This window comes from Meleagris gallopavo, chromosome 1 (genome assembly GCF_000146605.3).
Source record: "Meleagris gallopavo isolate NT-WF06-2002-E0010 breed Aviagen turkey brand Nicholas breeding stock chromosome 1, Turkey_5.1, whole genome shotgun sequence".
In the NCBI taxonomy this organism is placed as follows: Eukaryota; Metazoa; Chordata; class Aves; order Galliformes; family Phasianidae; genus Meleagris; species Meleagris gallopavo.
In genome coordinates, this window is record NC_015011.2 from 83,262,350 (window position 1) to 83,274,233 (window position 11,884).

An 11,884-nucleotide genomic window follows, 5' to 3' on the forward strand; every position below is an offset into this window, starting at 1 on the left:
ATCAAATAGGTAGCCATAAGCTTTTTTCAGTCCTATAAACATATGAAAGGGGTGAAAAAAAAGAAGTGTGATTGAAGTTTACTTTCATAAGACTTCATCAATCTTCTCAAAATCTCCAGCTAAGATCTGCGATAACATCTCTGTCTGACTCTATCTCATAATGGCTACCTCATGTGCACCTGGGCAGGATACACCACCTCTCTCACTCTAGCTTTACAGTTCAGGATGCATTTATCTCTCAAATGAGAAACAATTAGCCTATTACATCTCAGTCTGTGCTCAGGGATTTCTGAGGTTAATAGGGGAGGCAACACATGACAGCACCCAGTGGGGGGTAGGGTGGCTTTCTGGCCATTTGTGTAAGTGGAGAGCGCTGGAGTTTAATCTCAGTTAAATCCCGTTAGAGCTTCTTAAGTGTTGAATCATGTACAGTGGCTAGGAGCATTGAGTCAGGCAGAATATTCTATTTTGAAGCAACCTGAGGCCAATTCCTTCTCCTCCCTTGCAATTTCTCCACAATTGGAAGATTTAATGGCAGTGGGTTTTTATAAGAACTATTGCAAGAGGGAGATTGACAGATACTTCTTAAGAGATCTTTCCTGCAAAGATTTCATTAGAACTTGCTAAACAAACTAATAAAGTCATGCGCAGTGCAGTCACTTCAGCTGTTGCCGAAATGCCATTGTTTATGGGCTACAGCATGACAACCTTTAAATAACACATGTAGCAGTCCAGGATTTTTAATTAAAATAGCTGAATGCTGGTTAGCTAATCCACACGAAGGATATTTGCCATGAATGCTGACACACTGAACTCTAGCACAAACTATTCTCATTGGTAATATTTCAATAACTACAAAGGAGTCTCTTTCAAGATAACACTTGAGACTTTGAGAAGTGCACGCTGACATCTAATAATTCAAATGTGGAGGGAGACAGAAATAGAGTTTTTACAAATAAACTTGTAAAAAATGTATTGGCTGAGTATGAGCTATGTGTAATAAGTGACAGGGACAAGAGGGAAACGAGGAAAAAAGGCCTACTTGGACAGGCACTTTGATTTAATGCACACTGCTTCAGCCAGGTAGCTTTCAAGAATTTTGACCGCTTGCTGTCATCATTATTCAGCAAGATTTGCAAAATTTGTGTCATGTAGGGTTTCAGGATCAAATTGAACCTCCAATATTAGCTCTATCCATGTGCAGAACATCACATCATTATTTCTGCTGTTTCAGTAAATAGATCTAAATCAATTCAAGAAATGGGGAGAAAATTTAGATTCTGTCTTTACTGCTATGAGTTCAGTTCTTTGCCTGAGATTACCAAATCTTGATTATAATCATGAATAGAACTTCATTCGTGAGAAATTTGTTTTATTCTTTCCAAAGTACTGAAATGTCCTTGGCTCTCATTAGCTGTGACACGCCAGAACACTTCCTTCTCTGGTCAGAATCCTCAAATGCTATCTTTAGACGTTCAGCTTTACCTGAAGCTCTGGCTGACAAAAACAGTTCTGGCAGAGACCATCTGATCTACTTGCATGAAAATATGATGCACACACTCAATACACTGAACTGTTGAAGGCCATGGATCAAAGTAGGAAAAATGCAAATGCACTTTAGGAATAGTAGCCACAGAAGTAACTACATCTCAGCCATCCCAAAGGCAGCAGCAGTACTAATCCCAAGCCACAGTGCCAAAACCCAGCATCCCTTGTTTTACCCAGTTGTTAGGAACAATGCCATGATAACAGCGCATACCATCAACCCTGTAACCCTTACCTTGTTTCTGTTCCACTGGTAGGTCCACATTTTAAGTCTACTGAATTCTCAGCTGCCAACTGATAGTTTACACCAAAGGAAATGGGCAGTCATCATAAAGTGACTGGTCAGTCTCATGGCCTGGAGTGGAACAGACAGACTTTTGGCCTGAATGGGTATGGCTGTTTTTCATATAACATTTTTCATTAACAGGGGCTTGGTCCATAGCCTGGCTGTGAAGACTAAAAGTCATTATTCCAAATCAACATTACTATACTCTGCGTACTTGCTATCTGAAATCCAAAGTTAGATTCCTACTGAATCTCTTCTGTGAAACCTCCAACGTGCTGGATACATGTTGTGCTCATCACAGCAATCCAACTATGAACCACCATCAGATTTACATGGACCTTCCAGCAGCATTACTGCTACTATTAAAAGGACATGTATTGAAGACTCAAACTGCAGGCCTGCTGTACCCAAACTGCAAGCACTTCTGACTGATTTGCATCTCCACATTCTCTAAAAAATGAAATACAAAGACAGCCAATAGCAGTGACTTCTATGCCAGCTGCAGGAGGTGCAGTGTCTTTATTTATCATGCCAGAGACTGCAGAGACCATCATAACCCTGGACTCAGCTCAAAAGAGACCAAAAGTAGTACATACCACTAATGTAAAGGCTGCTTTGTTCTGCGAATGACTATAGGAGTAAATCATCGCATGAGAAAACTGTCCTCTAGACTGCAGGCGTAGAGAAACAGGACAAAAAAAAAAACCCTATTCTTGACTGGTGTTTCTAACTACTGCAGTAGCAGTAACAATTAGGAGTGAATAACTATATCATTACTTAGATCATCTGTCCCTAACACTAGTAAACATTTTAGCAAGCTAGCAAAAGTAAGTAAACTAGGGGACCTACAATAATGTCTCCCCTGGGTCTCCTCCAGATCAAACAATCCCAGTTCCCTCAGCCGTCCCCCATTAGACTTGTGTTTCAGATCCTTCACCATCTTTGCTGCTCTTCTCTGAACACACTCCAGGGCCTCGATGTCTTTCCTGTAGTGAGATGCCCAAAACTGAACACAGCACTCAAGGTGTCGGCTCAGCTGCATTTACTCAGAAGGAAATTAACAAGACCTCACCAAATAGTTCTGATGCAGCACATTTCTGCTAACAGAATGAAGATGACAGGTTGCTTGAACCAGACCTTGCTCAACTTGCCGCTAATTAAAGTCATCTCTATTTTTTGCAGATATCTTTTTCAAAAGTTTAAGATGCTGAGGATGGCCACAGCATCTCCACTTCAGAAGTCATAGGGGACAGTGGAAGCCAGGAGTCCAACAAGAAAGCAGAGGGATTCAGTGGGCGTTTGGTTCAGCCTAAGATCATCAAGTTATAAATAAGCTTTTACAAAACAACTTACAGATTTCCCTTCTTTACTCTCACTCTGACTTTTGCTTACTCAGTGTTTGCTTATGCTCCTGTATCATGTAATTGAGGGATGGCTGCAGTTAAAGCACATAATATGGATTAATTTGGAGCAAAACAAATACCAGCTCAGAGCTATCGGGCAGACATAAACAAGGAGCTCACAAAGGCTGTCAGACTACGTGATCAATGTCAACACCTCTCTCAAGCTGGGCACGGGTCAACATTTGGATGAGGCTCTGATCCCACATAATTCTATTTTGTTCTCCAAATACATTCTTTGTACTTATTTTTACATAGACACTCAGCTACTCCTGACTGTAACTGTTTCTCACTGCTCTGAAGGAAGAATACAGAATGCGTGATTCGAAGTATGTGAAGCCAAACCTCTCATTCTCCAACAGGCCTTGGAAAAAGACTTCTCAAAAAAAACCCACGCAGCCACCATGACTCAGATAACTCCAAATCCACTTGCTAGGCCAAGATGCACATGTTGTAGCTAGAAGAAGTGTTCAGCAGACCAAAGTAAAACTAATTCCTAAATGGTGCCAATAAAAGAAGGAAATTGGGAATCTGTTTCTTTTTGCGCCAAGCAACAGACCTCTGTACAGACAGTTGGTTCTGTCACATTAGCCTAGCTGTAGTTTTATATGCTGAATTATCAAAGGAGCCCTGCATGATCAAAGCAATGCAGTATCATCAGTTGGAGCAGCCAGCAGATGTCCTTGAGCTGTAAAAATCAGCCGTGTTTGCTCAAAACTCTTTCTTTAAGTCCTTGCATAAGATTGCCAGTGGGGCTTCCACAACTCCAGAAGAGATAGAGTAGCCTTCATCTTTTGGCTGTTGAGAGGGAGGTGTTAATCCCATGAGCAGAAAAGCTGACCCAACATTCATGGTTGAAGTGTGGAACACAGAGATTACAAGCTCAACAACTCACCTTGTCTCAAGCTTTGCTGGACCTCAGGAAAATTGTTTAGGGTAGAATTATTGACCAAGGTGATTTAGTAGTCCACTAATAGTTCACCTATTACATTAGTATGAGCATAACAGTAGTGTAGACAAAGGTCAAATAGAGACTCCTTTTTTTCCTTTTTTTTTTAGTTTTATTTTTGGTAGCTAAGCTACATCTATTACTCCTTAATGAATGTTAATTAGAAGTGCAAAAGCACATGTCTCTGAAGACATTTCCTTCTTCCTTAAGTGAGAGCAGCTCTTCCCTGTTTCATTGATGGATTCTGGGTGTTAATACCCAATAAAGTCTTTGAATGCAGCTGTACAAAGATATGGGTTGGATGTTAGGATACGCCTTCTCAGGAGTGGTGAGGCATTGGCACATGCTGCCCAGGGAGGTGGTGGAGTCACTGTCCCTGGAGGTGTTCAAGAACCATGTAGATGTGGCACGGAGGGATGTGGTTAGTGAGCATATGGTGGTAATGGGCTGATGATTGGACTAGATAATTTTGGTGGTCTTTTCCAACCTTAATGTTTCTATGATTCTAAGATAAATGCAGAAAGCAATACATTCCAGTGGTGTCAGATACAAGTGTATCTGACAGATACATCATACTGCTGTAATAGTTCAAGATATGGGCAAAGCTGCTACAGAGTATATTTCAGATTTTCGGAGCAAGCTTATTTACACCAACTTCTTCATCTTCATACAGAGGCCTCATTGCTGTTACACCACAGCCTCACACACAAGAGATTGTTTTAGGTGAGAGAAAAACCAACTACAGCCAAAAGCCACATGACTGACCAACGTCTCTGCCATTACTCTTCCAAAAGGTCCCTCTTTGTATTCTATCAGCATTTCAAGAACACTAAATCAAAGCAGAACCTCAGAACAGCTCTCATAAGGAAGATTATCACTAAGAAATTAAGTTTCTTGTGAAACAGTGTATTTCCTATTGCATGGTATTATTACATTTAAAAGCTCCATCTATTATTTTTTATTTATAACTAAATGTGCTATCAGTTACTCATGAGATAATGATGTTGGTGCCCACATACCTCTGAGCCTGAAGTATTTCAGATGGTTGGCAATAGCCTGTTCAACAGATTCATCGGGGCAGATCTTAACTCCACTGGGAAACAGAATGGAGCGCTTCCTTCGGCGCAGCGAATGCCTGTTGACTTGCTCAGCCTCCACAATACCATGAAGCTTTCTCAGTTCAGGAGGCAGAGAGGAGCTTGCAAACTGCCAGACACTGAGCTGAGGGGTTGGTGAAGCATCTTTAGCCTGCTTTTCTTCTGCTGTAAAATTGAAACCATGTATAAATTTCTCAGATGAGGTAGAGATGCGGTCACGTGTGTTTCAACACCATTGCTTTGGTCTGTGGAGGACCTAACTGTTGTTTTTTTTTCTGTTAACAAACTTAAACCCTGTCGGTGTGACTGTCCTATTACAAACAAACTCAGCCTCTTTTACAGCATGTTATCTGACCTCATGAATGCTAATGTTTTGTATTTAACTTCGCTTCTGGGATTCAGCTTAAGTCAGTGGGACTACACATGTCAATAATCATGTGCTTGAAATTTTCAGGGCCATGAATGGAAAGTTTAATTAGTTAAAGTGCCATTATTCCATACATTCTATCCACATTTATGTCCTATGCTTTAAGAAAGCTGCCTGAATCGGCAACTAGCAACTATTCCTTCTATCACCACAAGACCTGGTTCCAACCTGACAACAAGAGGGGAAAAAGAAAAATAAAAGAAAGGGACATCTCAGCTTTAGCTTATTGCTTTTTTTTTTTTTTAATTTCCTCTGAGTTGTTCTATGTCCCTCCAGGAAAAAACAAAACAAAAACGACCATACAGCTAAGGGGAGAATGCATCTATTTGGTTTTAGTCTGACTGTCATTCTCTAACCTCCACAGGCAGCTTATCTGAAATTAGTTAATTCAATCTTTTTCTTTCACTGTTTCCCCAGAAAAAAATTGAAGAAGAATCAAAATGAATAACTAATTGCAGAAAGAATAATAATTGGTTTATGGCATTTTTTTTGCCCCACAGACTGTAAATTCAGTCTGCAACTTCAAAGTCAATAGCGTTTCTGTCTTTGATGACTGAAGGATAAAGATCATGGCTATTCTAATACACTAATAATAGCTCTAGAGCAGAAGGCCACCTGTAGATGATATATTGGAGGGAGAAGGGAACAAACAAGGTCACTAAGGCAAAACACTGATCTTTACCCAAACTGACACATTTTCATTGACCAAATGGAGGCCATATATTTTGTTATCTAATACAAATTTACTAAATAAAAAAAGCATCAAGTGGGAAAGCTTGCTGATCAGTATTTGATGTCTTTCAAAGTTGGAAACTTTTGCACCCCATGCCTGCATTGTGCTCTTAAAATAACAGGAAATCTTTCTCGTAAATCACTCCGTATTTAAAACTCTGGTATCACAACACAAATTTGACCAAATGTTTCTTTGTGTTATCCTCCTTCATTTTAATTAAGGCAGAGAGGCATTTTTTTTCTACATACCACTATAGGCGAAACCCTGAAAACAAGAATATAAAGAAGAAAGATGTCTGCATTACCTGCAATTGCTTGAAGGTCTCCTGTAATCACTTCCGAAACCAAGAGGCAGAAAGAAATTTTCCAAAGAAAGGCAAACATTTTATTTGTGTCCAAAAGCCAACAGGCAAGAAAAAAAGAAAATCCTTTTCAGCAAAAGAGTCGTTGCCTTTAAAGTATCCTTGAGCCAAGCAAGAGCATTGCTTTTCTTAAAAGCGTCTTGACGTCACGTAAAGTTATCTTTCGAAGAAAAACATTAGGTTAAAAAAGTCAAACAAGACATCCTGGAAATGATCTTTTCAAAGAGAGTATTCCACTCCAGTGAAGAAACAAGGAAAGGTGATGAAGTAAACGCCTCAGAGCTGGCAGATGGACTGAGACAATTTTTTAATTTTAATCTGGCCAGCTAAGCTCTTTACTGGAGCTTGTCATACCATTAACAGACAGTCCAAACAAGGACAGCACCTTTCACACTTAATTAACCACGTATTTTCACAGGCCCTTCAATTTCTGTCTGTTTTTAAAAGTCATACTGACCAGAGTATCAGTGTGAGCACGCTACTCTCCAGTGGAAGGTCTCCACGAGCTTTGCCTTCTGCCTGTACTCATATATGTACCTAAGAATGCACTGACTTGCTTGTAGCACAGAGATAAGACTGAAACAATCATTCTGTAGGTGTCATGCTGGTGACAGAAGTAACAAGGTCCTGCTGTTCGAGTCTGAGCTAAAGTAGAAGATCTGCTGCTACACCACTGCCCTTCACATCCCAGGATAAAACCTGGGCAAATGGCGATTCTTTCATCTCTGCTCAGACGTAATCTGAGATGAGCATTAAGAACAGATTTGTGCTGATACCTGGAGAAACGGTGGGTTAAGGAGAGCTGTGAAAAGGACAGAGGGTGCAGGAAAACAGCAGCACTCTCAGCTCCCCTCCTCTCCACGGGTCAGCTCAGTGCGGAGACGTGTATGGAAGCCAGCCCGCAATGGCAGGCAGAGTTCAGACCACAAGAAAAACCGTGTTGGGGCTGCCTAATGGGTGCCACTGCTCTGGATTTGCTGCTCACTGCTTTGATCATCCCAGATTTTACAACCAGGACACTCACAGGAATCGAAGAAAACCACCCTTTATTCATTCTGTCTTCTGACATGTAACAGACTCCAGTCGATATTTTCAAAACAACAAACACTTCTCCTTTTTTTCCCCCACACAACTGCTAAACTGCACTTTAAATTAAACCGCTGAGCTGTTCTGACAGCTTCTCGGACACTTTGGATCTCTCAGAGCAGTGCTCCTCACCTCAGCTGGCTCTGTCAAGGTAACTATACAGCTGGCGGCAGCAAGTGAGCTATGCAGCACTCTGAAGCTGTATCTTGAACAGCCCTGGGGAGCTGAGGCATGCCTACTGAGCATCTCTAGGCAAAGAGAAGGACTTCTGAGACCAGTTTGGGAACCTATACTACAGTGCTAGATTCAGAAACACAGACCGGACTTTTTTCATCCTCTGCAAACACGGGAGCTTCCACTGCCATGAATGCCTTCCTTCCATTAACCTGCAAAAAATGTAAACAAATAGAGACAAGAAACAGTACACAAACCTACAAAGGCAAAGGTTCTCTCACCTCAAGAATGCAGTAGAACTTAGAGAAAATTCTCAGAATACATGAGCGTAAGGGTATGAAACTCAATAAAAAGCTTTCCTGACAAGTTTTCTTATTTTCTGTATTATTATGCATTAAGCAAGGCCCAAGGCTCTTAGCCTTCCAATGTATCAGCCCTGTCATTCTGCCACTTCTTCCATCATGTAGTACTATAAAGCACTTGGAGCAGAAGTATCAGTGAGACTGATCAGATTAATCAGACACTTTATTATTTGCTCTGTCTATAATGTGTAATGTGAATATATTCCTCCTTTTCTGAACTGTTCCTCAGATGAGTACATCTTACCTTGTTCAACAGTAAAAGATGATCCTGGTGCCTATGCTTCATCTTTGAACAGAGTTTCCGATTCCAGTTAGAATGGACAGATTTATTGCCACTGGTCTTGATTTTATTTAATCGTTAATGAAGAATTTTCTGTCCTTTCAAGATCTTCCATGTCTCATTCTACAATCCTTGCTTTTTAAATCTAGATACCTAAGAGAACTTTTTCTTCAGAAGAAATTGCAAAAAGTAATATTGCAATTCCTTGTCACAGTCAAGAGAGCTATCACTTTGACTTTCGAGTCTTTGCTATTTTGTAAGGTATGGTAATTACTGAGTATTGCAACCTCATTTCAGGGTTACATCCTAGGAGGTGAGTCTCAAAATGAAGAGACAGATTGCTGTGAAGCTGTGTCTGCCAGAGGTCAATCACAGCCGACCGCAGATAATTTTTAAAGCACACTCACATTGTCATGGTTCATTCCTCTGTTGTTTGATTTAAAAAATGGTTTATTTTTTTCTTGGAAGATTTAACTTCTACAAGTTATTTATCTTGTTTCTTGTTTGTCAACAGTATTCTGCACCAATCCCCATGACTCAGATTTCCTGAATAGAAGCCAGTATCAAGTCCCACAGAGCCATAACGTGCCTTGATACCAAATTGCATAATGCAGGTTAAAGGGCTTTATAAAGATTGGTTTGCTTTGAAGCAAAACACCACTCCACCATTTAAGTTAAACAGGGATTGATAAGGGAAATGGAGATGCAGGAGATACACAAAATGATCCCTGAGCCAGTCTGATAACCCTATATAGAAGAATGCTACTAAAAGTTATCTCTGGAGAGTTTATTTTATATATATATATATATATATGTAAATAGGTAGGTAGGTAGGTAGATAGATAGATCGATCGTTCGATCAGGAGCGTAACTTAGTCCACAAACACTTCCTAGTATTCACCACATATGTGTTACATGTATATGGCTGGAACAGGGTGGACTGCAGCTGCTTGAGCCAGGAATTTCCCAGGCTGGTCATTCAGGTTGTCAACACTGTTAAGCTAAACTAGAGAAAACTATAAGGTTGCTGATTCAAAAAGTAGTCTTCCTTGCCACAGGAAGCTACAATCTAGCTGCATGCATTTTTAAGGACTGAAGAACAATTAATTGTTTTGATCAAAAACTGAGTTAGGAGGGACAAACTGAGGACATAAGTTAAATGCTGTAAGATTATCTCATATTTAGCTTGCTGGTTCTTTGTGGCAGAAGCAAAAAGAATGGTGACAATCATGTTCAGTAACTTCTGGAGGTTTTTATTATCAAATGTATTGGCATCCCCATAGCACATCGCTAACATTAACCTAGAAAGTCAATCCTTTGCTGTTATAAAACCAATTTAGAAAAGTTTATACATATCTTTTACTTTTAAATATCTAGGTATAAACCAGTTAATCTAAAAGAGAATAAATATTGTTTTATGATATAAACCAATTTTATTGTAAGAAAAAGTCCGAAGTATTTTTAATAAGGGAACACTGAAAATATTTCATCCATTAAAAAGGTGTGGAGAAAAAGCACACGTTTCTGCATTTTATCATTTATCTCTTACAATAAATACAAAGATTATCCCTAGGAGTGAGAAATGGTGGTGATGAGGTCTGTGGGAGAAAAGTCATACTGATTTCTGTGACGAGAGTGACAGATATTGGTGGGAGTAGTGATAAACTACTGAGCTGACCTAGAAAAGAAAAAAAACTCAAGATAAGTGCACTAGACTGCCCACAGTTACACAAAAAATAACTGTGCTCAGCAAATTATGTTCTGAAATTGTTTCTGCTCTTCAGAAAGAATGCTTCCTGGTTTGAGAAACAACACTGTTTTTTGTCAAGTTTTTTGGATGACTGCGTAGAACCTGCAGTAATGACTGGATTTTCCAGATGCTAGGTGTCAGAGTTGCCTTGAGGAAAGGGGCCCTGAGAATTCTGCCACACTACAAATTTGTCCGCGTATTTGGGATGCCCTCAATTTTCACTTTGATTTTTTAGCCTACCTCCTTTGAGACCTCTATTTTTGCAGATATGCTTATTATACAAATAGCTTTGGTGGTTATCTGCAACATGGTTCTTCTGGGAGTACTATGACACTTAAGTAACTTACTGTGGGTAATAGGAGAAAGCATGTTATTAAAGTTTTCCATGACAACTGTGTGAGAAAAACTAAATAAATATATATACAGACTATGATAAACTTGTGCTAGTTTATCAAATCAAGTCCTGAGTTCAAACATTCGAATATTTGGGTGCCTTCATTGAATTCTTCCAAGTGAACTATAAATCCTGTATGTCTTATATATAAGCAACATGTCTTAAAGACACATTACATATAGCCACATCCTTTCTAAATAAAAACATGCTTATTTCTCAAATATCTCAATCTTACTGAGCCACAACCTAACTGCTTTTCTACTGCAAATGATGCCTTTAAGACTCACAGGAGTAACTCCCAAAAATAAAGTAATTAGGAGTAAAAATCTATTGCCTACATGTACTGTACCAACATGTACTTTGAGAGCAAGATTTCTAAAATCTGACAAGAAAAGAGTTATCATAAAGGACGTTCAGAAGAGCCCACTTCTGACTTCAAAAGATTTCAAGATTCACTGTCAAGCAAATAAATTTTTATGATGGAAATGCTAGGGAGGAAAAAAATTAAAACCCAGAAGTGTCAAATCCCAGCAGAATATTCTGATAAATGCAAACTATTTCTGTATATTATCAGAAACAAAACAGAACAACAACAACAAAAAAATCTCTAAAGAGAATCAATATTATATCCTTACATTAAAACAATACATAGTATTCATTCTATCTGTATGAACTGCAAAGTAGAAAGAGACACAGTAAAAGGTCAAAAACCCATCTTTGGGCCTGACTCCTATGTGCTCATCCAACTCTGTAAAGTTTATATAGAATTGTAAAGAACAGGCTCCAAAAGATCAAAATATTTTTACATCTTTGTTGCACATACCTGTACACACTTTCATATTCCAAGTTAAAAAATCAATTAGCAAGTCATCACATGTATTAGCTTTAACTTACATATTTACACTTATCTACTACCTTCTCTTCCACCATCCTCCCCTCCAATGGCATTCTGTCATCACAGAACCCAAAGTCAAATAATTATTTACATAAATACATAATGAACAAACAAAAAAAACATTTTTTTTTCCTTTCTCACAAGG

At 39.2% G+C, this 11,884-nt stretch overlaps 1 protein-coding gene across 1 annotated transcript in view; it reads right to left on the reverse strand.

Annotated features, from left to right (window-relative positions):
• The window catches only part of IMPG2 (interphotoreceptor matrix proteoglycan 2), a 59,260-nt gene extending 47,382 nt beyond the window's left edge, over window positions 1–11,878 (reverse strand). Inside the window, exons 1-2 of the mRNA XM_031556307.1 lie at window positions 6,742–11,878; window positions 5,200–5,442 (exon numbers count right to left, since the gene is read on the reverse strand). Coding sequence (XP_031412167.1) covers window positions 5,200–5,442; window positions 6,742–6,820 — 322 coding nt within the window. The 5' untranslated portion in view covers window positions 6,821–11,878. The remainder of the gene's footprint in view (window positions 1–5,199; window positions 5,443–6,741) is intronic.
• Between the last annotated feature and the right edge of the window lie 6 nt (window positions 11,879–11,884).